The sequence below is a fragment of the Pleurodeles waltl genome, chromosome 8, assembly GCF_031143425.1.
Source record: "Pleurodeles waltl isolate 20211129_DDA chromosome 8, aPleWal1.hap1.20221129, whole genome shotgun sequence".
Classification (NCBI taxonomy): Eukaryota; Metazoa; Chordata; class Amphibia; order Caudata; family Salamandridae; genus Pleurodeles; species Pleurodeles waltl.
Window position 1 is genome coordinate 532973007 of NC_090447.1, and position 27073 is coordinate 533000079.

The window sequence follows — 27073 nt, forward strand, 5'->3', positions numbered from 1 at the left end:
GAGGATGGTATGGGACATGCTATTTGGGGATAGTTTTCCCTAAAATTTATCAGATAGATGACTTAAAGAAAATTCCGAAGGTGATTGAATTACATCATGAGCGACCGAGGAGGAAAACCTCTTCTGCAATTGTGGGAGATATTTGTGGTGCAGTAATTCCTTCTGTAGGAGTTATTTTGAAAGGAATCAAGATACGAAAGTTGTCTACTATTGTGGATAACATGCTGACAAACTTTACAGGGGCAATACTCCTGTTAGATACTGAATTGGCTGGGGATAGAGCTATGACGCTTCAAAATAGGCTTGCTTTAGATATAATTTTAGCGAAAGACGGCAGAGCCTGTAAAATGATTATTGCTAGGCATTGTTGTTCTTATATACCTAACAATGATAAAGAGATAAGAGACTTACTTACTAACTTAACTAATTCAAGCAAGGATTTAAAAGAATTGAAAGAACCAGGAGTTTGGGAAAAGGTTGGAAATGGATTTGCTTCCGTGGGTAATTGGTTTAGTCAAATTTGGAATGGGGTATTATGGAAAATTGTACAGGGAATATTAATTGTGATTGTTTCTATATTGGGATTATGGGGCACATGCAAACTGTGGTAAAAGATAAAATCAAGGAAGTCCAAAAATGATCAGAGGAGGGAAGAACAGCCTAGGAGAAGAATCTATAGAGAACATTTAAGAAGAAGTCAAGAGACATCAGAAACACAAATGTAAATTGATGGTAAAGAAAGGTGTGAAGACATATTTAGTCATCAGAGGAGGGAGTGTTGAAGCAGATATGCTAATATATTGTTTTTTAATGATTTATATGTTGATACTAATGAGAAAATGCATAAAGAAATTAATCGTAGAAAAATAGTGCGCATGTTTGAAAAATGTGCCCTCGGGGTATGATCACCATGTGTACTAAAACGACTGAAGATGTGAAAAATAATGAAAATATATGACAAAATGTTAGTAATATGACAAAATGTTAGTAATATGTCATAATGAGACACATAGCCTCTGTTTTGTATTATTAGGTTAGCTGAACTAGAGGCCTACTTCCACTGAGCCTTGCACACTCTGAACATGGATAAACCGGATGCCTTGCAAACGACTGGAAATCATGAGCTGCGGCCTTGACCAGTTCGAAGTTCAAGTTACTTAGCTAGAATTTTCGGCAATGTACCGACGGGCAGGAGATGATGAAGACAATTTGATACAATTATGTGTAGAGCAGGCTAAATGTACTTTCCCAGCACTTGAACAATAGAGGCACTGACTGAAGAGCCATTTGCAACAATTTTGATACCTGAAAGACCGGAAGATGAGGGCATCGCAAGAAGAACCAATCCGTTTCGTGTAATTTTAAGTTTATTAAAATTAGTAGATTCAGTAAACAAAAACTATAGGTTAAAGTCATATCTGCTGGCTGACTGAACAAATTAGTAATTAGGAGGATGGACTGGGAGACCCTAATAAAAAGTCATGACAAGGGGTGAGGAATCAGAACTGCAGGGAGAAAATTGATGACGTCAGGAGATGCTGTCCGAGATGCTGATATTGGGCTCACACTCTGTGAGCCTGATCCGCAGCTGACTAACTGATGACCTGAAGACGAAGACTGACTTGTTGCTGATCCATCTTGTATAGGTAGCTATAATAATGTGACTGACGATTTTGTGCCTTTTCTTCTAGGTACCAACTGCGCTGTTTATAGAAATTCAAACTTAGGTAGATTTTTCCAAATTAATGTTTTCTCTAAATTGTTTTTCGCATGAAGACCCACATGCTAATGCTAATCTTGGTTAGGTAGGCTGTTAGGGGTGAGGTTGACGGTGACAAATGACTGACAAACTTAATTGCTGAATTACATTATTAATGCTGATATTCATAGCTTATGGTGTTGCTTTGTTGCATATGTTTTCCTTAAGACAAAGGGGGTCATTACAACCTCGGCAGTCTTGCAAGAAGACCGCCGAGGCTGCGGGAGACAGAATACCGCCATTGCCAGCGGTATTCCTGGCTCCCTATTATGACATTTCCGCTGGCCCAGCGGAAATGTCACATCAACATTGCTGCCGGCTCGTAATAGAGCCGGCGGCAATGCTGATGTGCAGCGGGTGCAGTAGCACCCGTCGCGCATGTCACTGCCCGAAATTCGGGCAGTGAAATGCGCGACGAGGCTATGCCTGGGGGCCCCTGCACTGCCCATGCCAAGTGCATGGGCACTGCAGGGGCCTCCCAAGTCCCATTACCGCCAGCCTTTCCATGACGGTGTTTACCGCCACGGACAGGCTGACGGTCGGGGACTCATAATCCCCAGCACCGCTGCCCTGGGGATTATGACCGCCAGGGAAATAAAACTTGTTAAATCTTTTCTTGAGTATTGGATTATTTTTATTTTGATTAGTATGGTTTGATTTTGTATCTCATAGAGTGTTACCTTGGTTATTGATGTTAGTTATTGATTCAATGGTCACTGCATGACTAGGATACTCCATGTGTTTCAAAAGGGTCATTGACCTATACACGTCCCCTTGTAAGTTTACTTACTTAGGACTAGGCGCGCTAACACCAGCACATAGTCAACTGAAGAAGAAACAACTTTGGCGGTCTTTTCAGACTTATGTGGTTAACAGATACAATAAACAATATTCTATGCACAGAAAGGAGCTTTGTGTCAGACCACTTCCACAAATGACAGCTTGGAGTGTCATTCGCTTTGAGAATCAGTCCACAGGACTGCATACTCAGAGGGAGGGTTAATTGGTTAGCCCATTAACTTTGTTACCTGTGAATTTTCAAATTTTTAGGTGATCCCTAGAACGTCTTTTTGATGTTTGGTATAATAGGCAGTATGAGTTACTACATTTTACTTCATTACATACCAATCCACCTCAGGAAGCGGAGCACAGAAAGATAAACTGGCTTTGTTCCTGTCTCATCCCTCCATGAAACAGAAACTATCCAAGAAACTCTTGCGTGTGGCTGCAGGTAGTGAGGCTGGAGGCAGAAGACCTGCTCACGGATCTAAAGGTTAATTACAGAAGAGTAATACAATATAAAGTAGCATTTGAGCTGAAATGGGTCTTGCATTTGCTCGCGCTAGAGCTAATTACTAACTGGACTTTTCTTGCCACACAAACTGAAAACAAAAAGCAAAACAGTTGACATAAGCAGGCCGATTCAAAGCGCCGCCATGGGCGTGAAGGAGACACACAAAAGGAAAACAGTTTGCTGGCAGTCAAAGTTATCAGCAAACGTGCAATTATCCATGTAACAGGGTCGGTACCCAAGGCTGTAACAAAACCACCCAAAGGAGGGACAAACATAAAGCAGTTACCAACGAAAAGAAAGGATTTTTGAAAGGCAAGCCCACGAACGAGTGATAGTGATGGACGTGCGGTGGGCGTGGTAAAAAGCCCAGATACATACCAATACGTCAAAAAAGCAGCACTTGAGAGCTGCTATGCTCGACCTAAAAACATCACCTCAGACACTGTATCCATCAATGGGTATAAGCCCAAGGTATAGTGGCTGCTTCAGTCTTGACTTTTTTTTACCAGCAAAGTTCAAATGCTATAACATCTCAAAACAGAAGACAAAGGCATTATGACTGAATAATTACTGTTACTGGGGCACCGATAAAGGACTGGTAAATAATGGAGGCTACAAGTTTGTAGGCGTTAGACCTGTCAGCCTACAGGTTGTCTTGTCCCATACCTTTTACCTTCTCCCCTCCTGTTTTGCTAATTTTGTTTTTATTTTAGGATTCTGTGCACTTTAACAGGGCTAACAGTGCTAACATGCTTGTGCTCACACCCTAAAACAAGGTAAAATTGGCTGTTTGTTCCCTAGTAAAGTGGTATACCATGCTACTAGTTGGCCTGCAGCACTAATTGTTTCACCCACTTAAGCAGCCCCTTAAATCTTGATACTGCAGCCTGTATGCAATTTTAAACTGCCAATTTGACTTTGCAAAATACACCGCTTGCCAAATGCTTTGCCAAAATATTTTTTGGGGGGGCTACGGGGTGTTTCTCACACTTCAAAGCAAGCGTCAAGAATGAAAATGGGACTCTCAGGCCCACTCTTCAGTTCACTTCTGGAACTGCTGAAGAACTCTCAGAAGACTGCCCTGCTGCCTGTCCCGCTGGAAATGTTTGAGTTCTATAAAAGAGACTAAGGACCTCATTATGACTTCAGCGGACGGAAAAGCCCATCCGCCGAAGTTCCGACGTGTAGGTTGCTGCCAGTGTGGCAACCTCCCTACCAGACCCAGTATGAGTTTCCTGCTGTGTCAGCAGGCGTAACTGTGGGAAACGGTCTACAGTATTGTCTCCGGCTCTGTCCTGCTATTTGATAAGTTTTGTTTTGACCAATGACTTTGTGTTTCACCACTGCGCATATTAGTTGCTCAATGTTCACCAGTAGCACATGGTATGTTTTGTTCAGTTTAGCCGCCTATGGGCTTTGACATTGCATTAGTCATTACATTCTGTATTCTGCCTATTGGCTTTGACATGGCATTAGCCATTACTTTCTGTATTCAGTTTAGCCGCCTATGGGCTTTGACATTGCATTAGCCATTACATTCTGTATTCTGCCTATTGGCTTTGACATGCTGTATCCAGTCTAGCCGCCTATTGGCTTTGACATTGCATGCCTATTGACTTTGACATGATGTATTCAGTTTAGCTGCCTATTGACTTTGACATGCTATTAGATATTCTGCCTATTGGCTTTGACATGATATTGTATATTGCATTTTGTATTCAGCTCCGCTGCCTATTGGCTTTGACATGATATCATATATTACATTTTATATTCAGCTCAGCTGCCTATTGGCTTTGACATGATATTAGACATTGCATTTTGTATTCAGCTCAGCTGCCTATGGGCTTTGACATGATATTATACATTGCATTTTGTATTCAGCTTAGATGCCTATTGGCTTTGACATGACACTAGACATTGCATTTGATATTTAGGTTAGCTGCCTATTGCCTTTAACATGACATTGCATTTGATATTTAGGTTAGCTGCCCATTGCCTTTAACGTGGAGTTAGACATTGCAGTTGAGAATCCAAGCTGTATTTTTCCAAGCTGTGTTTTTGCACCAGATGAACCAAGATGTTTTGTTCTCACAGTAGACTAGACCTGATAAGAGAGGGTACATGGGTGTTTTTCTCTTCCCTTGAGCTTGGGAACAGGAGTAGTCTTGGAGACCTGGCCAGTCTCCAAAGGGCTTGCTCAGTTTCCCAGGTCTGAGAGGAGGGGGCACACCTTTGTAACGAATGTAACAGGCTGCAGAGAGTCAGATTCGAATCTGCCGGACCTCGTGCTGGAGCTTGGCGCCAGCTGCCAGCATCCCGTGTGGGTAGATGAAACTCTTTCTCGCGGCTGACAGGGGTCATCAGCTTGCAGACCTTAGAAAGATGTAGCTGTAAATAGTTCCTACACGGTGAAGTATTTGTTTTGCTTTGCATTCAATATCTTATAAATATAACCTGCTGTGTATATTGCAAACTGATATATTTTGTTTGATTAACGCGGACTTGAAAGCTACTAATTCGTCATTCATATAACAACAATAAAAGTCTTCTTTGACCTCAGAAGTGCATTTCTGTTGTGTTATGTTAGTGCTTAGAAACTAAATAAGAGGAAAGCACTACAATTGGTACCAGGAGTGGGGTCGGTCATTAAGAGGTGATTAAAGGGTTTGACGAGTTAGTAGATTTCTAAGTGCACACTTTAAAAGTGTAATTGTTTTTGTTGTTTGGAGAATTACAGAAATTGTTTTCTGTTTGGAGAATCACAGTAGCACGGCAGACCATGTCTGAGAATACATGTGTTGATGAACTGCCTGATGGTGCTAAGAAAAACTGTGAATTGTTTTCTGTTTGGGGAATTACAGAAGAAAATGCATGTGTAGCTAAAATGCCTGATGTTGTTTTGAGAAATAATTCCCGTTGTATATATGTAGAAAACGTGTGTTTTGGAAGTAATGATGACAGAAAGGTCTGGATACCTTTATCTGCTTACAGAGAAATGCAGGAGAAATGTAGGAAGTTGGAACATGAAAATAGGAATTTACGTGAGCAAATTAGCCAGGATACAATAATTCAAAATAAGACTGAAAGTTATAAAAGGGCTGTTTTTGAAGAATCTTTCTTGTCCCATTCCAGTAATGAGGGGGTTAAGACAGCTCCGAGCTGTACTGAGTTTCCGTGTGAGCCAGGGTTTTTGGCAGACAAAATGCATTCCTTAACTGATAACACGGACGAGAGAGCTCAGAATGTGATTTACGAGTTACCGTTGCAAAATGCACAAACGAAAGATTTTAGAGCAAGAGCCGACTTTCATTAGCTTGTTTGATTTTTGGAAAAAGAATAGCCCTCATTTGAGTGAAATCCTAACACTTTTGTATATGGTCACTGTGAAAAATTATATGCAGCTGCGCGCTTGTGATTTGGCAAATGAAATAATGCAGACTTTAGGTTTCTGCGCAGTGCAAGAAGGAAATACTTATGTACATTTAAATCAAGAACAAGGAAAGAAAATAGTGCCCCTAGCTAGAATCATACAATGGATCTGGTACTTGCAAGACAGGGCTAGAGTACCACAGGTAAAAGAATTATCAATGAAGTTGTGTGCACCATTTGAATTCATGTCCACTGAAGATAAAAAGCATGTTTGTTTTACTAATGACTCATTGACTGAAATGTTGTTTTCTGGCACAGGAGAAGGAACAGCGTTGTATAATGTGTGTCAGATTTTAAAGCAAGAGCTACGTGAGATGTGTCATTTTTATGCTGATTTTTGGTTCTTTGATAATGTTTTAGCCACATGGCTTGTACCTAACTGGTTCAATTACCTTGCAGATGTTAATGAGAAAAATTCAGAGAGAGAAGTGTACACCCAGAATTCTGCCTTAGTGGGGATGGCTAAGTGGGTGCCCCAGAAATGTGAACAGCTGAGAGAAAAAGCCACTTACAGGTGGGCAGAGATGAGAGAGATGCACATTCCCCTAGATTTGATAAAAACTGTGCAGCACGCACAAAAGCAATCTGTCATGCAAGCAGTCACAGAGCAGTTGGGGAGAGGAAAGTTACCAGGACAGAAATGGCAAATTGATCAGGTTTTAGGGAAAGTGATTGCTGCAAATTACCAAGGAAAAATCGAAATTATGCTGATACCTAGAAAAGAATCTGATTCATTCATACAAATTGGAGACAGAATGGCCCAAATTGGCAAAAGTGCAGTGAATGGAGGTTTGGTAAAGAATGAGTCTGCCCCAGCCCTTCTGACAGTGCAAGAAAAGGGAAGCTGTGGCGCAGCAGATAAAAACCTCAGTACTGATGTGTGGGCTGAAGCCCCAAGTGACCCTCCAGAACCTGCAGAAAATATAACAAAGGGCCCCAAAAACGTCCTGCTGATTATAAAACAGGGAAAGAAAGAGGAAGGGTGCAGTTTAAATGAAAAATGTTATTTGCAAGAAAAGTCATACTTGTTTCTTTTGCAGATCCTACCACGTTTCGCCACTGTCCCTGAGTGTGCTGTGTGGTCCCCCTTCCGGTGTGTGCGTGTGGGGTCGGGGAAGGGACCGAATCCCCAACCTGAACCTGGCTGAGTAAAGTGCCAGCACCATGGATCCATTTAGCGCAAACTGCGCCTTCAGTTCAAGTTCAACTTGTTTGCTGTGTTTTTTTTTTTTTCCCTCTCGTATGGAACTCTGACTTTTGCTTACCTTCCAGAAAACCTTTCAGGTGGACCGTGCACCTTTACATGAGCAGAACTCATGCCACATCAAATTGCTAACACTGTTGAATTAGAGACTCATTCAGAGTATAAAAAAAATTTGCCCAGTCTTCTCTATGTAGATGTAGCTGATGTGAAAGGTTATGAGATCAATGTGTTAATCCACTTCTATTGCTTTACAGGGATTGCTTTGATCATAATGTTTTTTTTGTTTGTGCTGATGTTTTTTTTGTTTGTTTGAAATATGAGATATGTGAAACAAAAATTCATTGGTCAAAGGGCGGAATGTCCTGCTATTTGATAAGTTTTGTTTTGACCAATGACTTTGTGTTTCACCACTGCGCATATTAGTTGCTCAATGTTCACCAGTAGCACATGGTATGTTTTGTTCAGTTTAGCCGCCTATGGGCTTTGACATTGCATTAGTCATTACATTCTGTATTCTGCCTATTGGCTTTGACATGGCATTAGCCATTACTTTCTGTATTCAGTTTAGCCGCCTATGGGCTTTGACATTGCATTAGCCATTACATTCTGTATTCTGCCTATTGGCTTTGACATGCTGTATCCAGTCTAGCCGCCTATTGGCTTTGACATTGCATGCCTATTGACTTTGACATGATGTATTCAGTTTAGCTGCCTATTGACTTTGACATGCTATTAGATATTCTGCCTATTGGCTTTGACATGATATTGTATATTGCATTTTGTATTCAGCTCCGCTGCCTATTGGCTTTGACATGATATCATATATTACATTTTATATTCAGCTCAGCTGCCTATTGGCTTTGACATGATATTAGACATTGCATTTTGTATTCAGCTCAGCTGCCTATGGGCTTTGACATGATATTATACATTGCATTTTGTATTCAGCTTAGATGCCTATTGGCTTTGACATGACACTAGACATTGCATTTGATATTTAGGTTAGCTGCCTATTGCCTTTAACATGACATTGCATTTGATATTTAGGTTAGCTGCCCATTGCCTTTAACGTGGAGTTAGACATTGCAGTTGAGAATCCAAGCTGTATTTTTCCAAGCTGTGTTTTTGCACCAGATGAACCAAGATGTTTTGTTCTCACAGTAGACTAGACCTGATAAGAGAGGGTACATGGGTGTTTTTCTCTTTCCTTGAGCTTGGGAACAGGAGTAGTCTTGGAGACCTGGCCAGTCTCCAAAGGGCTTGCTCAGTTTCCCAGGTCTGAGAGGAGGGGGCACACCTTTGTAACGAATGTAACAGGCTGCAGAGAGTCAGATTCGAATCTGCCGGACCTCGTGCTGGAGCTTGGCGCCAGCTGCCAGCTGCCAGCATCCCGTGTGGGTAGATGAAACTCTTTCTCGCGGCTGACAGGGGTCATCAGCTTGCAGACCTTAGAAAGATGTAGCTGTAAATAGTTCCTACACGGTGAAGTATTTGTTTTGCTTTGCATTCAATATCTTATAAATATAACCTGCTGTGTATATTGCAAACTGATATATTTTGTTTGATTAACGCGGACTTGAAAGCTACTAATTCGTCATTCATATAACAACAATAAAAGTCTTCTTTGACCTCAGAAGTGCATTTCTGTTGTGTTATGTTAGTGCTTAGAAACTAAATAAGAGGAAAGCACTACAGGCTCGTAATAGAGCCGGCAGCAATGCTGTAGTGCGTAGGGTGCACCAGCACCCGTCGCAATGTTCACTATCTGCAAAGCAGACAGTGAACATTGTGACTGTGCTGGCCAGGGGGGTCCCTGCACTGCCCATGCCAAGTGCATGGACCCTCTTGGGGCCCCCTGCACCCCGTCTATGCCTGCCTTTCATGGTGGTGTTACCACCATGAAATCGGTGGCGGAGAAGGGGTCGTAAACCCCAGGGCAGCACTGCTTGCAGCACTGCCCAGGCGTATTAGGACCACCAAGAATGCCGGAACGACTAATCCTGCGATGCTAGCAATCCGATCACACCGCAATCGCCGAGGTCATAATGTGGCATGCGGACTGGGGCAACTAGATGTCCATGGTTGGCATTTTGATCTTTTAGCATTATTTCTCACTTAAAACATTAAAAATTCCTAACTCCGCTTCCACAGATTGGAATTTTGTTGTTTTGGTACCAAATAATTTATTAAAATTTACTCAATTCTTCTAAATTAGTGTTGGATTTTTATTGTGTTGAGTTTCACTTGCTTACTGTTTAAGTGCTACATAAGTACTTTGCACATTGCCTCTAAATTAAGCCTGACTGATTTTGTGCCAAGCTATCCAAGGGTTAAGCACAGGTTAATTTAATGACTTTTTCTGGTTCACAGTGACAAGGATTGTGGCTGATACTTGAGTATGGTTTCACTCCCCTCAACCAACAACCCAACCCAATTTCTTAGAGTGGGGAATAATATGTGGGAGTTTCAGCGTTGATACCTGCATGTTTTCCCAGTAATTCAGAGAAGCTTTCAACTGCTTTCAGCAGTCAAAATCTGTGTGTGAAAAACAATTATTTGTCATTTCAATGAGAGAGGTAACTCTGGCTATCGGGCCCACTTAAATATACAGATACTCGTATTTGAGGCCTAGGTGTTCCAAGCACCTGCAGAAGTGCAGTTAATCTGAACTTCATGCCTGGGCATTTTGCCAATAAAATAAATATCCTGGGCATGTTGTCTAAATCGATATGTATCCTGAATTTATATGCAAAGAGCTGACCTTCATATAAGGATGTTAGCCTATTGGCCTTATCATATTAGTGAATCCACTTCAGTCTCCAATAAGGTTTGCTAGATGGGTATTTTCAATCCCAACATGCACTGCCGCTGGAAGGGGAGATCGCAGGAAAAAGTGTAAGGATCGCAGGAAAAAGTGTAAGGCTCGCAGAAATAAACTCAATAACAAAGTGCTCTCCCACGTTGGCCACCCTCAGTGTCCAAGCAGTAAATGAAAAGTTGGTTATTGCTTAAAAAATAGATTGATTTTAAAAACAAAATAGCATTACAATTAATTTCGAAATAACTCTGGAGCTCAAGGGGAGAATTTGCCAATGTCATTCCTATTTTTTCGATTACTTTGCAGTCTGGAACTCGTGCCGTTTTTAAAATGTGAAATAAAAAACCACATGTAACAGAGTGCAAAGTAAAAATACGCAGGGCAGGATGCACTAAGTGCGCTGACGCATGACAACTTGACAGCCGAGAAAGCCACAAATATCTCTCCTGTGCCCGAACTCATCTCCCCCACAACACAACAGAATCCTACGGCTCCCAAAAGCTTCTTAACTGTCTTCTGTGGGGCTCCCTAGATCTTTCTTCCACCTTATTTAGGTAGGCTTCACATTTGACATGGTAGTAGCAGCACAAATATAAAAAGATTCCCTTGTTCATCACTTCATAGAACATGAAAGCACGCGAGGCGTAGTTGTCTGCATGCGTGGTCATTTAGTGAACGCCATCAACTTGGCTAGCACACACTCTGCAGATGCGGTTTCTCAGATCTTTAGTGGTGGGCCAGAAATATAAAGGAACAGAATATCTGAATATGTTCAATATTGCTCACCTTTGTGATTTTATCATTAAATCAAAAGCTAACTGCAAAGTGATGAACTTTGAGTTGTGGCCTGCGGGCTGCAACGTGTCTCACTAACAGTACTCACTCCCTCACTGACTCACACTACTCACTCATTCTGTTTACTGACCCTACAAGCTCACTCACATTAATCACTCTCTCCCTCCATAAACGAATCCACTCACTTATTTACTGATAGGAGACAAGAATGCAGCCCTTATCTCTGCTGTGAGCTGAACACCACACACAACTGCAGCCAGTTCTTATTTTGTAGTAAAATAAGTGCCAGGGCCCTTGTCAGGAGGTTGCTGCAGCGTGCACCAACTATCCCCCCTGCCAGCGCTGCCTATGGCAGTATCAACACTACTACTAACTGCAATGTCTTGCATGATTTGAGCGGAACCTTTATGACTCACTGACGACTCCGTATCAGTGTGTGACACAATAGCTAGAATCCAATGTATACAACTGTAAGAATGTCTTGGGCGGCAAGTATTAATCATCTTACATGTATATTGAACAACTTTTGTTGACCCCTCTCTAAATTAGACAGAGAGCGTCTCCATGTGGCAGACTGCTGTCATAAATGCCGATGCTGACAATTAAGTGCCGGTGCAGAGCACCGGAAACTACAGGCTCAAGTTAAGCACCAACTGCCTCACACACCACAATTGGAGCAGAAAGTGCACCTCTGCCACAAACCCACAAGCAACATCATATCCAACCGTTTCTGCAAAGAACACATAAACCTAAAATACCCTGGGCTGATAGGCTTTGTCAATAGGCATTCAGACTGCTTTGAGTCTGATTAGCATTATGCTGTCTTAGTCATCATCAAAGTTAGGCATGTTCTCGAGAGAAGTTTGGTTCATTCTCCCACAAATAGACCACAGATAAAGGGTAGCATATGAAAAACCTGAAAGTATAAGGCAGTATCTGGGGCAAACACATTCCATTTTGTCACAGAAGAGCTGAAATAATATAGCCTTAGAACCCGCCGTTACGGGCTCTAATGGCTATTAAAGTCCAGCTCCCCGGTTAAAGGCCCAAGCCGAAGGCGAGGGCCTTTAACAAGGGAGAGGACCTTTAATAGCCGGTAGAGCTCGCTACGGCGGGTTATAAGGCTATTAGAACATTCTGCCATTAGAGGGCAGAATGTTCTCCTAAATAAAACAAAGGCTTCATGGAACCGGAGGGGATTAAAATCCCCTCAGGCTCCATGAGGCTTTGTTCACAGCTGCTGCTGTGAACAAAGAAGATTGGAATGTTGGCGCTGCACGCTTTTACCGGCCAGTAAAAGCTGGGAGCACTCCATTGCTTTCAATGGAGCTGCCAACGTTCCAATGTTCTAATTGTGATTAAGATAGATTAGAAATATTACACTAGCAAGAGATTTGATACTTTTAGCCATGTAGCAGAAGCCAGTTATGTTTTTTCACAAAACAGGCTTCTTGAAATAATAATAACGCATCATATTAAATAAAAAGTATGAACATGCATTTTACAATTTTTTTTCATACCTGAGAGGAACATTGTGCCGATAAAATAATTCTGCTAGCTTCACAAAATCCCCAGCATCTTCCGCCACTGGATCAATGAACAAAACCTAGAAGAAAGATACAAGAAAATCATGGAATTACTTCATCCACCTTCAAAGGATTTTAATCAGGCCGGTGAGGTTTGGCAATGCATTTGGAGGTGAAAATGATTTGTAATTTTGCACAAATATTTCTGCATATGCAACAGAAACTTTTGTGTTTTGCATGGGCTGTATCATAATCCAGTTCTGCAACGAGGCCACGAATACAAGCACCAGTATTAGTAGAGTTATTGTGTGTGTTTAGACAGCCAATTTAATTGAAAATAGGTATCTGGGCCACTTCTGCACCTTTGCACGTGCACAGAACCAGGGGCGGCTCCTCCACTATGGTGGAGGAGCGTCACCCCCCTCCCCGCCAGCAGCTGCAAAACTTTTACAAGAAAATGATAATAAACTGTGTTTATTACCATTTTCTTGTAAAAGGGGCAGGGCCATGGGGCTGTGACGAGAACGAAGGGGCAGTGCGCATCACTCCCCCTCAGTGCGCATGTATGATTGGCCGGCTGTCTAGGGCTGACCAAACACATGCGCCCTAGGCTCTCTACAACCCAGCAAGGCAGGCACTGAGTTGCTGGGTTGGAGACAAAAGGCAGAGACTTTCACTCTGCCTCTGAGCGCCCTGGCTGGGCGCTCCGTCCAATATTAATGCTGCTTTCAGGCTGCCAGCAGCATGAAAGCAGTGTTAGGATTGGACGCAGGGCAGGCTGGGAGCCTGTTCCTACACTCTAGAACAGAGGAGCGGATCGGCCCAGCATGGCAATACAGGTAAGGTTTTTTGTTTTTAAAATTCAAATTTTTTTTTCTTACCCTGCCACGCGCTGAGCTGCCCCGCCCCTTTTCCCTTCCATGAGCTGCCAATGCACAGAACAAGATCACAAGTCAGCCTCGGATGTCAAGAGAACAGTAAACTTACCCCAAGTCTTGGCCATGCAGCCTATCGTAGGTAAAATCATGGGAGGTGAAGCCAAATTGCAGCTAGTCAACATTGCCATTGCTGATTCATGACACATTTGATTCTTTTGTTAAGAATATCATGCTGTTTTGTTTGTTCTGGACATTCCCATGCTTGAGTTACATGTGTTAGTCCGAATGCTGGTTGTGTGGGATATATATGACACAGATGTAATTTATATCATTCATTTCTGCAATGTGATAATTGAGCTTCAATAAATATATCTGCAGCGTTTAAAATTCTTACTGCTTTGATTTACATTAGCTTGTTATTGATTTCTGGAAGGTTGATAGCTGTGTGTCTTGTTTTTAGTTTTTACTCAAAAGATAGTGGAAAGGGCATCAGGCAATTTTTGGTTGTTTTTGCTAAGGGTTTTTAGCAACAAGGAACATATATTCTTAGAGCTGAGCAATGAAGGTGAAGGGCGGAGAGCAGTCTTCACGTCAGGTGGCACTGGGAAAGGCTGTACAAAATCATATCGCCAGTTCCTATTGAAGACTACTGGTAAAGAGGCACTCAGCCTTCACTCGCAGACTTATCATTGCAGCCGGCCTTGTGAGAAGAGAGTAGCAAACATTGCTTTCTACTGACTTGCTATTCTATTGAACATAGACCTTTCATTGTTCAAACAGGTATGCAGGTGTGTACCGTCTCTGAAACTCAAAATAGGTTTTGTTTTCTGCTTTGATAAAATTAGAGTAACACTTAGAAGTAGAAGAATCGGGGTAAGATTACTATAGAATAGTAGAAACAATCACGCAGGAGTGGTGTCTGTTATTCTTATTATTCTATTATTATTCACAAGTTTGGTAACTGTTGCTGCCATGAATTTGTTTGTTTTAAAATGTGAGCCAGGAATGATAAGCCTGCTCTCATTTTTATCCGGGTTCATTTCTATTGCAATTAGGGTAAAGAGGTAGGAGGTGGCTCATCCAAACAAATATATGGTGAAATTGCCTGCTGGTTTCTTCTTCTAAAAAAAAAAAAAAAAAAAAGAGGGACGGAAAAATGCAAAATTGAAGAAAAAGGATCAACTTAAACACAATGGTGAATATGTCAAATAATTATTTAAATGTTTCTATTATTATTTTTTTTTTTTAAAAAGACTTTGGAAGTAAAGTCTGGTAACCCTTAGTATGCCTTTTTATTAAGCCTGCTTCTAAGTGCTGGCAACTTTTTCCTTTCACAGAAGGATTCACAGAAGTAGCATCACTCTTCTCCCCCTTCATCTCCAGAGAGGGCACAGGACCAGTGATTCAGAATGGGTCTACTCAGATCAACGTACACCATCATTGCAATGGGTTATCTTCAGGCCATGATGAAATCCTTTTCATAGGCATATAATAAACACAGAGGAATTATTAATTTTCGCCATGGAGATTCACCAGAGGACTCTGACCACGCCTACCTTGCATTTTCTTCTTCTTCTGCTCCCTCGTGTTGGGCTTCTCCAGATTACAACAATTGCTTGAGGGTTCCTGGAATTTCCTCCTCTCGGCAAGGAAAGTCCATTAACAAAGAGGAGCTGTAGCCTGTGATCTCATATCAGTCATCCAACCTTCAATTGTCTCCTGCGTAAAAACTGCCAAACACCAACAGAGCGTGCTTTAGGCAATTTCTGAGGCCTTCCATTTCGAAGGTTCCAGCAATTCCAGTTATATATGGTCTGTTTAAAAGAGAACGGAGAGATCCTGATGGAGCTACAGTTCCTCATTTTATATGAAGACTATGGGGGTGATTCTGATTCTGGCGGGCGGCGGAGGCCGCCCGCCAGAATTCCGCCCCCATTATACCGCTCCGCGGTCAGAAGACCGCGGAGGGTATTATGAGTTTTTCCCTGGGCTGGCGGGCGGTCTCCAAAAGACCGCCCGCCAGCCCAGGGAAAAACTCCCTTCCCACGAGGATGCCGGCTCGTAATCGAGCCGGCGGAGTGGGAAGGTGCGACGGGTGCAGTGGCACCCATCGCGTATTTCAGTGTCTGCAAGGCAGACACTGAAATACTTTGCGGGGCCCTCTTACGGGGGCCCCTGCCGTGCCCATGCCATTGGCATGGGCACGGCAGGGGCCCCCAGGGGCCCCGCGACCCCCCCTACCGCCATCCTGTTCATGGCGGCTTTCCCGCCATGAACAGGATGGCGGTAGGGGGGTCAGAATCCTCATGGCGGCGGAGCGCGCTCCGCCGCCATGAAGGATTCCCCCGAGCAGCGGTAAGTCGGCGGGAGCCCGCCGACTTGCCGCTTCTGACCGCGGCTGAACCGCCGCGGTCAGAATGCTCGTGGCAGCACCGCCAGCCTGTTGGCGGTGCTCCCGTGGTCGGTGGCCCTGGCGGCCACCGGCCACCAGGGTCAGAATGACCCCCTATATCCTTTGATCAAAAGTAACTTAAAGGTGCCTCAAATCCTTGGTGATTGTACCTTTTTGGCAAATATAACTGGTTGTGGAGATTATATCTATCTCCTATTCTGTTAATAAGAAGGCAGAAGGTGCCTTGAAAAGAGCATACAGAATAAGTCTTGCAATGAGATCAGAGATTTATTCAGTGTTCACCTTCCAGTCCATAGTGAAAGACTTTCAAACTTTATCCATGGACATTCGAGAGGGGGGCATTGTTCTCAGCTTCTGGATCAGATGGCAGTTCAAGCAAAATTTCTTTCAGACTCTGCCTAATGGCCCTCAGCTATTGCATCTAGTGGTATAGTAGCAGCACCTAGATATTTACATCTCAGAGGTGGAAAGAGCTGTCCACTGAGAAAGCTGTTTTCAGGTAGCTACGTCTTCATTAAGGAACTGGAAACTATGGTTCATTTATCTTTTAGGAATCAAAAACATACCAAAACATTTAGACACAAGCCTAAGTCTTTTAAAAAAGGGGAAGAGATCATTTGAAAGAGGGAGAGGGTGATGATCAGATATACTCCAACAAATCCCAGTTTCAACTCAAGTATGACTCAGCTGAGGTTCCTCTCATTGTCCCTCAAATAAAGGTAATAAAAAGCCTCACTTCTGACAATGCCAGGACTCAGAATTCTCTACAGTCATTTAGAAGTTGCCTTGACTTGTTTCAGGCACAGGGGAGGCAGCTGCTTTCAGACTACAAAGTTTTGCAATTTGAGGGATGTGCAACAGACTTTAGTACAAACCCTTCAGGTTCAATTTCATCCACACCCCATTGCCTAGGGAATCACTGAAGCGGAGGGCATTATAGGGGAGTACCTCAGCCTTGGTATTGAAGAAAGCAATTCTGCCAGTTCCACAGTAGAAAACAGGATTGGGATGGTACTTGATTATTCTTCTGGTTAAGAAAGCCTGAAGGAACTACAGAATTGTGATAGACTTGAAACATAAAAAGGTGTTCTAACCTCTCACTTTATTAAGAGTACGCTAACAGCATTTCATAGGGGACTTCTTAGTAAAAATAGATCCATATTGTTAGAAATGGGGTCTCTTGTTGGCAGAGGTTTACACCCTTGTCCACGTAGGGACCACAATCCTAGTCAGGGTAAAGCACACACAATCCAAATTATCCAGTGCCTACCCTCTTAACCTAGAAGGCAATGTGTAAAGTACTTGTGCAATAGTCATGCAATAACATATTGAAAACACCGGAAAAATACACCACACAGTTTTAGAAAAACATAAGAGATTTATCTGGTTAAATGAAGGTCAAAAAGATAAATATTTAATAAGCACAAGTTGAGATATAATTTTGCAAGTTTAAAAAGCATCTTAGACCTTAAAAATCAACAGCTGTCTCTTGCTCGCACAAAGTACCTGGGTTGCGTCAAAATTACCATGCACAGAGACCACAGAAGAGGAGATGCACGAAAAATTAGGTGTGCGCCAGATTTTCCGACATGGCACAGACAGTACGTCGTTTCTTTCCACATTGCAAGGGGCTTTGCGTCGATTTCCAGTAGGCAATGCATCGAATCTTCTGTCGCACGGCAGACGCTGCATCGATTTTTCACTCAGGAAGCCGGGCTGCATCGTTCCGGCATCGATCCGTAGGGCCATGCATTGAATTTCCAGTCACAACTCAGGTGTTGCGTCAATCTTCGTATGGGAAGTCAGGCTGAGTCGTTCTGGTTCGGCTGTGCAGCGATTTTCTCGTCGCAGGGCAAGCTGTGTGTCGTTTCTGGCAGGCTGTGCATCGACTTTTGCCACACAAGGATTTTCCTTGAAGAGATGAAGTCTTTTTGGCCTTGAGACTTCAGATAACCAGGCTCTTGGAGAGCACTTCTCAGCAAAGTCAGCAGGGCAACAGCCAGGCAGCCGTCCTTCACAGTAAAGCAGTTCAGTTGAGTCCTATGGGCAGCCAGGCAGTTCCTCTTGATAGGTTGCAGGATTTGGTCCTGAAGTGTCTGAGTTCGTATGGTCAGGGACCCAGTTTATATACCCAAAAATGCCTTCAAAGTGGGGGAGACTTCAAAGAGTGGTGTTGAAGTGAACAAAGTCCCCTTTCAGTATAGGTCTGTCTGCCAGGGTCCTAGTAGGGGGTTTGGCAGTCCACTGTGTGAGGGCAGGCCACTAGCTTTTGAAATGTAGGTGTCAGGCCCTTCACCTGTCGCGTAGGCTCTCATTATTCTAATGAGACTACTGGATTTGGGCGACAGGATCACTTGCACTGTGGGGGACTGAGTCTGAACCCACTACAGGTGACACCTGTAGGCCGAATCTGGGTTGTGCTCCGGCTAACTAGCAGTGCCTCATCTCTACCCAAGAGCAGGGATGATTGGGCAGCCAAGCGCATGACACAATTGATTCCTCAGGGAGACAATCAGAGGCAGTATATATCTCAATAAGGTTTTAATGAAGCAACTGCATCTTAGATAATAAAGCATGTACTGTAATAACTAGGACGATGAAGCATGACAGGATTAAAATAGTGACGAGGAGAGTAAAGCATAAAAATAATGCTATCATGTCACCAAAGTCATTAAAATAATTCCTACCTAGGCTATGTTAGAGCACAGCATGTTAAGCTCTGGTTCTGCCCTTCAGGTCCCCCTGGGAAGACATCATCCCTCATACCTGAGCAAGAGGCCTGTAGTATACATAAGCAGCTGTAGAGAAGTACTCAGCAATCACCATACAGTCGTGGTCATCTGGATGGAATCTCCCTCTAACGTACATGGGTCAAAGTAGTGTTTTTATAATAAAATAACTGATGTTCCAAGAAAGGATCCCTACGTAAGAGTGTGTATGTTTCGATGAACACTAGGAGACAAAGAGCTACCACGTTTACCGGCAACCTATCTTACGGCAGCCTTGAGAAAAGCACAGAGTCAAAGAAATGTCTTGTTTAAGAATGCAGTGCTGACCTAGGCAAAAAACAGCTAGATAGAGTGAAATAAATCAAGACCTCAAATGTGGCTATTGTTAAAATAATAAACCAAGCTGAATAAAATATATGTAGGTTAAAGTGCACAGCTGCAGGCCAAGTTCGCTAAAATAAAGTGCATGGAGCTATAACTAAAATGGCCACACAACACACCTTCCCAGCCCAGGAAGACCCATTCAGTATGCAGTTGAGTGCAGGTGTGACTACGTGTCCTGTGTTTGGGGTTGTCTGGGTGAAATGCACAAGGGAGCTGTCAACCAGCCCAGCCAAACGTGGATTGGAATGAGGCTGTAAGGCACAGATGGATTTTACGTGCAGAGAAATGCTCACTTTCTAAAAGTGGGCATTTCTAAAATAGTAATATAAAATTCAACTTCACCAATAAGCTGGATTTTGTATTACTATTCTGGGCAGTCTAAATATGACCTGGTTACCCCTTTCTGATCTGAATCTACCACTCAAACAGTGTATGAGGGTAGCCCTAATGCTAGCCTATGAAAGGAGCAGGCCTCACAGTAGTGGAAAACGAATTTAGGAGTTTTACACTACCAGGACATATAAAACACACATGTGCATAGCACCCTCCCCTATGGGTTACCTAGGGCCTACCTTAGGGGTGACATATGTAGAAATAAGGGGAGTTTAAGCCTTGGTAAGTACTTTTAAATGCCAAGTCGAAGTGGCAGTGAAACTGTACCCACAGGCCTTGCAATGGCAGGCCTGACACATGGTTCAGTTAACCAGCGCTTTAGGCCCACTAGTAGCATTCAATTTACACGCCCTGATCACATGTAGTGCACTTTACTAGGGACATATAAGTAAATCAAATTTGCCAACTGGGAATGAAACAATATTACTATGTTTAAGGGTGAAAGCATATGCACTTTAGCACTGGTTAGCAGTGGTAATATGCTCAGAGTCCTAAAACCAGCAAAAACAGTGTCAGAAAGGTGGAGGGAGGCAGGCAAGAAGTTGGGGGAAGACCACCCTAAGGCTGTCAGGTCTAACACATATCCGGAAGACATACTGAATGAGTCACTCTCTTTTGCCCCTAGGTTGAGAAATCCGTATGGTCTGAAACAGACTCTTGAGCATTTGAGCTTCTTGATTGATGACTCGAAAAAATCCAGTTACAGCCAAAACACCACTTAGAATACATTAGAACATGGTCCAGGACATACCCTCGCAAGGTATCTCTCCCAGAGACAAGAAAATGGAAGCTGGTGTCACATCTCAAACTGTTACTAGTAAAGGAACATGCTTTGGCCGAGGAGAGCCTTCAAGTTCAAGGCAGTATGGTAAGACTTGGAACTGAGAAGGAAGGGGTTGACCAAAATGAATCTTTTTCCGAGGAGCATTATTAACTTATTCCACATTGTTTTTGCTATTTTCCAGGCAGCAACAGGGTTCATCAGTCCACAGGCACTAATGTACTGGGACAGGTGGTGTTCCACATTCAAAACATAAGAAATATCCAGCAAATTGGAAGGCCTACTAGCAGATAGTCATACCACACTAGATAGGTCATGTTATACCCATCTAGAATCAAGAATCACTTTCCTGAGATGAAAGAATTATCACCCATACTTCGTGGCATGCTCCATAAATGAACCACTTATATAGTTCAAGTGTAAACTGGGTCTATAAATGTGTTGTACCGATGAGAGCCACTGACCTTAAGAGTTTGTTAAGTGTGGCTGAAACATGTTGGTGAAATAGATGTGCGGATAATTAAAATCCCACCACATCTGAATCATTTTTAGTCTTGCCAAAGGTGACCTATTGAATTATTTTCGGGCATCCCAAAGACAATTTTACTTGCTAATCATCCCAGTGTATTATATCAAGAGCTCCTATTGCACGATTGAGCCCCTCCTAGCATAATATATCTAGGACAAGATAAGAACTCCATGATGAAGCATGCCATTATGTAATGGGGTTAAGTGTCCTTTTATATCAGAAAAGGGACTCTTCAAATTAAAAGTAGTAAGACTTAACTAGTGGGGTGAGAATATTACCCAGTAGGCCATCCGAACTCAGTGGATTAATTATGTTTAGTTTATGCTAGGGAGCGTGGCACCAGTGAATTCTCCTCTCACTACCCTCTCTTTGTGTGGAATATTTGTGCTTCACATTCTACAACATTGGCTGTCTGACTCAGTGAACTAGTAACCTCTGATTTCGCGGTCTTAGCGCTAAGACTGTCACGAGTGGTGCTTGGGGCCATCAAACCAGACAACAGGAATTAACTTTTCTTTCCCAGGCCGAGTGTTTCTAACTGCAGATGGCAGCAGTCTGGGATGTTAGTGACAGTGGGCTCTAATTCAATTCAAGGGTGTTGCTCTAAAGCATAAAAATGCCCAAAACCTCCAGCTGAAGGGAAATGATAGCAGCCTACAGTTTTACATTTTTTAGACAAAGACAGAAAGAAACCTTCTTTCCCTCAAAGCCTTCTATATTTGAAGAAAGGACAACATCCGGGCAGTTCATCTATGTTAAATTTCTCCATCTTCCCTAGTATGTTCTAAATCTGCCCCTATGTAGGAAGAAGGGTAGACCTGTTTGGGAGTTACCAGAATGCTCTTCTGCTGTATTTTTCTCCTAATACCTGGTTGCCCAGAAACTGGGGACTGATGCTATTCTATGCCAATGGCTCAAAACACTCCATTTTGAGTTTCCACTGATTTCCCTAATTCAAATGGTGTTGGCCACGTTTCAGTGAGAACAACAGAAATTTGGCTAGATCTTCTGTATCGGTCAAGGAAACATTGATTAGCTCTCCTTCGTCTGATGGCAACACAGAAAGAATGGTTGATTCCTATGTTTCCTGCACTTATGCATCACATGTGTTTTTCAGCAGCCACATATCACTGTCTCAAACTACCAGTTTGGAGGTTAAAAAAGTAGAGCTTATGAACTTAGCTTATCATTACCGGTTTCTCCTTCTATTCAAGCATCTGTAAAGGTGGTCCACTTGTAAATCATAGTAATCAAGACTGGTTGTCCTTTTGTTAAATGGTGCCAGCTTAATGATCTGTCCCCTTTGGGCTGTGCTCCATAGAGGAATTTACAATTTTTACAGGAGGGGGTTGAAAATAATATTTCAGTGCCTACCTTGAAGTTGCAATCAGAGCTTTTAGATCTAGCTTGGGCAGTTATCAAAGATGGAGTCCCTAGTGTCATACGTTGAGTTAATTAAACCGAGGATTAGGGACCTTTAGCCATCATGGTATTGGCCTTTAGTTTTACATTCTCATTAGGTAACACTTCTGTTAAATTAGCTTTTATTTTCTGGTGGTTCACAACTGCTAGGAGGCAGGGTAAACTAGGTTCTCTACTTTGCAGATTTCCCTATTGGAAAATCTTTAATGATGGAACGGTGTTAAGATTGGATCGAACATTTATTACAAATGTTAATTTGGCTTTCCACACAGAACAAGACATAGGGTCTGATTACAACTTTGGAGGAGGTGTTAATCCGCCCCAAATGTGACGGATATACCACCAGACGTATTACGAGTTCCATAGGATATAATGGACTCGTAATACGGATGGTGGTATATCCGTCACATTTGGGACGGATTAACACCTTCCTCCAAAGTTGTAATCAGGCCCATAGTTCTGTACATTCCTTCTTCCAGTCCTAACAATAAGGAGAAATCTAGACAATAGCTTTTCGATGTGGTCAGACCTGTGAAAGGTTACCTACACAGATCAGCAGATTACAGACAGTCAGCAAGTTTGCTCATAAACTCTGGTCCAGCAAGTATAAAGGCCTACAGTGACTTGCTTGAAGAAAATGGGGATTATTCAGACTATCAATGAACAAGCAAAGATTTTCCTGGTTCAGTGCAAGCTCGTTCAACCTGGGGAATGTTGGCATCCTGGACAGAGAGGGCTGGAGTGTCACTAATTGGTATTTGTAGCACAGCAACATGGATCACATCTCAACTTTCATTTGACTTTATAGTTAAACTTGGCTTTAAATAATGAAGTTTCCATTGACCTGAGGGTTATTTTAACACTGATGTGTCATTAAAAGTATTTGTAGGATGAATTATGTAACTGATATTTCTTCCTATTTTTCACGTTTTGTTGTATATATTTCTGTTAAAATAACGACTTTGATTAAATTAGAAATATGACTTGCAGTATGTCTGTCACTGTGTGTGTGTTTTATATATGTAACTACTTAGGCATAACCTCATGGAAGTAAGGAAGTAAAAGAGAAAGGAGATGAGGAGTTAACGTATGGATTATTTACCAGTAACCTTCACTACTCTGGTTCTTCCTTCCTCGTCCAATGTTTGAGACTTGGTTTGGGCTTTCATTATCGATCTGGTGTTAGGCTGAAAAGAAAACAGGAAGTGGGGAGAGTCGGAGGACATTTTCTAGTGAACATGCTCTTCCTCTAAGAAGAAAAAAAACAGAAAACAAGGCTTGGGTAAAGGAGAGCGAGAAACTGAGGAGACACCTTCAAGTCCATAGAAGTAAGTAATGGTATGGGCTGGACATCAGGTGATTATCAGCAGAATAGTGTGAGGAAATATGCATGTTCTTCATCTGAAAATATATTATAAAATCAGTGCTGAAGATCAACCTCGGTGGTGTGGTATTGTTCAGAACACTGCTGCAGCTGGCCTAAGACCACATCAGTGCTACAGTACACGGAGGAGAACAGGAGGTGGATGGATTATGAACACCCCAAAGCTGTAGCTGGATGGGATTCTTTTTGCATACTACAAGATGCCATCAGAAATGGTCTGCTGTAGTGAATGTAATATAATATTCATAGGAGTGGTGAATGTAACCAGTTACAAATAATTTATTTGGGAAATGGACCTGTGTCTGGTAATGCATTTCTAAAATAAATATAGACATAAAACGAACTGCACTCACAACCAATTATGTTTTCATGATGTACGTCCATATACTATTAAAGGGAATTAATAAACTGTCTGTAATATTTTATGCTTGAATAATGTGTCATACAGAGGCAATTATCATTTCCAATAATCTCCAGTGAATGTTGCTAAAAAGTCAAACCTAGAGTACAGTGTATGACCAATTCTAAACATTCTACTGTTAGGCCATTCCTTAATATTTCAAAGACTGGCAGTAGAGGAATGATAAAGTAATGGACCACAAGGAGTCATCCAACAGGATAAAATGGAGTAGATCCAACAGTTCATTGGGTGCAGGGGTCCTGGTAACATCCTGTGACAGAAAATATATACATCACAGTTGCTAAAAAACGGTGTAATGCTTATTGGATACACATATCACTATTATACTTTCACTTCTGACCACCAATCCTTATACCAACCCATTTCACTATCAGGTAGGAGACTCTAATGGTAATCTGTATTATTATCAACCTTTGTGATCAAATTACAAGTAAGTGTATTTTCACCACTTTTCTATCCAGTTCTCATATGTATTCCAACCATTTTAGCGCAAAGAAATTTTAATTCCAATATTTTAGAAAACTTTAAAAAAGAAATAGGCTCACAATATGATATACAAGTAGATACTAACAGGCATAAAGTTAATTTGGGTGAATGATTGAGAGATTTCAAATCTACGGCATCCGGGGTCAGGTAAACACTGATAAATGCAGATAGTGATAAATGCGGTAACGCAATAGCACTGAGGGGGTGTATGCGTATAAGAGACTTTAAAGATAAACATGCTTTAACAACAGGCAGAAATGCACAAGATTGGAGGCACTGGTTTTCAAAACAGTGGATAGTAGGATAGCTACACAAGATTAGAGGCACGATGTTTCAAAATACAGGATGCTCACAGCTGGATCAGTACACAAGGTGTGCAGTGTTTCGTGGGAAGCAAGACCACTGAAAGCAGAGGTGGTTTACAATTGAACCGAGCTAAGTGAAGAACAGCAGAACACTATTAGGTCTAAGGAGGGTCAGTAAGTTGGAGGTAACTATCTAGTAAGTCCCAAAGAGGTCTATGACCAGTAACTAGGTCTTTCTTAGGCTGAACCACATTCTATTTAAATACATGGAATAGCCAGGAACAACAATTAAGTGCAGAAATAGTTACGCACTTTCAATAAAACACAATAGTGTTTGCCAGCAACGGATAGAAATGGATGCATGTATGCCTAGAGATGAGAGTGCCAGATTATTGCTTTTGTCATGGAACAAAACATAAAATGTATTTGCACTTTGCACTACAACATGTGAATTAAATCTCCACGTAACTCCTCGCCACAACCCTGTAAACCTCTAACCATTATCTGCCTTGCACTGTTTTTGGCAAACAATGGAATGAAGTGCTGGCATGCACTCAACCATTTGTCAGTACTGTAATCAGACTTAACTGTCCTGCAGAAAGCAATCCTCACATGAAATTGTTTATCACTGATATCCACTTGGTGGATGTAACACAGCCCGGACACTCGCATGCTACGACCTGACGTCGAATGTCACACAGCAAGTTTCTAAGAAGCATGAATAAATGACAACATCATCACCAGCCTTTTTACCCCCAAAATCGTAAAATCCTCGCAGAAAAGGAAAATCTAGGTGGAGTATCGCTAGTTCACATGGCAAAACTAACCCGCACAGAACTACCTGAAACACAGTACCAATCATTCAAGTGTCTAGTGACCGAGTGCACAATAGACTCCAACAGAGGATTCATTGCATGAGTGAATTACTGCTATCCAAATAAAACCCCACATTTTTGTCAAAATCCCTGAGTTCACCTCCGCTTACAGACTGTAAGCAGGAAAATGGTTAATAAAGTTGACTCTAACGTGGTTTGACAAAGCATGCTTTGGAATGATGTGAAGGTTATACTAAGTAAACACCATTTTACAGCCTTTAAGGCATATTATGGTTATTTAATGCTACTGTGAACCAGTGTGGGACTCCTAACTTGATACCAGAAAATGATTTAAGCATGTGAATCTATAAAAGATCCAATACTGGAGAACAAACTAGTAAGTAGCCTAACAAACACCAATGGACACAAACTTGACCCAGACCTCATGTATAATTAGTCTTTCTTGGTTTCAGTTCCAATTGTCGACAATTATAGTTGGTGTTTGAGTGATTTTCAATCTTTTAAATATTGTAACAATCAATGGTTATTGGTGTTTACTCTTTTTTGCTCTACACAAAGAAAGTCACAGAGGGGGTGAGTTTCCAAACTCTAGAATACATTTTGCTTTTGTTTGCTTTCTTCATTCGCTGGCTACTGTTGTCAATTCTTCCTTCCTTCTTTCTTTCTAAATGTATGCTAATAACACCCAAATCCATTTCCAACAGAAATACACGTCTTTTGCTTAGCGAAATCACATGTTTGAACCATAGTTTTTTTTAAATTAAACAGAGAATCTTCTGCATGAAAGAAAACTATTTTAACATAATTTTCCAAAAGCGACTGCTAAACTACATGTTCCCAGTTTATGAAGCTAAATTAATCCCCTCTTCACACAAGTTACTTTGTGAGGATTTAAGGCTAGAGACATTTTGAAGCCTTGGTCCGGATTTCTACTTATAGCCCTGCAAGCATAAAAATGTCCATTCGCGACAAAGGATACAAAAGCGCAGCACTTATTGAATAATCTAAACTTCCGGCGGATAAAGAGCACAACGTTCTTGGTCATCTGTGAGCCATAAACTGCACTAACTTTTGTGACGAGATGAAGGGGTAATCTATGGGATCATTGTTATTCATTTAATCATATTAACGTAGTCTTCCCAAAGAAACGTCACGGGAGCCCTATGCTTCTCTTGCCTTTGTTCTCATAGTTAGACTGACACGTCACGCCACTCCTGAGAACTGATACTGGTTGCAGTACTAAATGCCGCAAATGGTCCCTCTAAAAACCCACAGGTTATCAAATGA

The 27073-nt window shown here is 42.0% G+C and overlaps 1 protein-coding gene across 1 annotated transcript in view; it reads right to left on the reverse strand.

Moving 5' to 3' along the window:
* Positions 1-27073, reverse strand: part of UGGT2 (UDP-glucose glycoprotein glucosyltransferase 2) — a 1372316-nt gene that overhangs the window by 796368 nt on the left and 548875 nt on the right. Inside the window, exon 14 of the mRNA XM_069204567.1 lies at positions 12820-12905. Coding sequence (XP_069060668.1) covers positions 12820-12905 — 86 coding nt within the window. The remainder of the gene's footprint in view (positions 1-12819; positions 12906-27073) is intronic.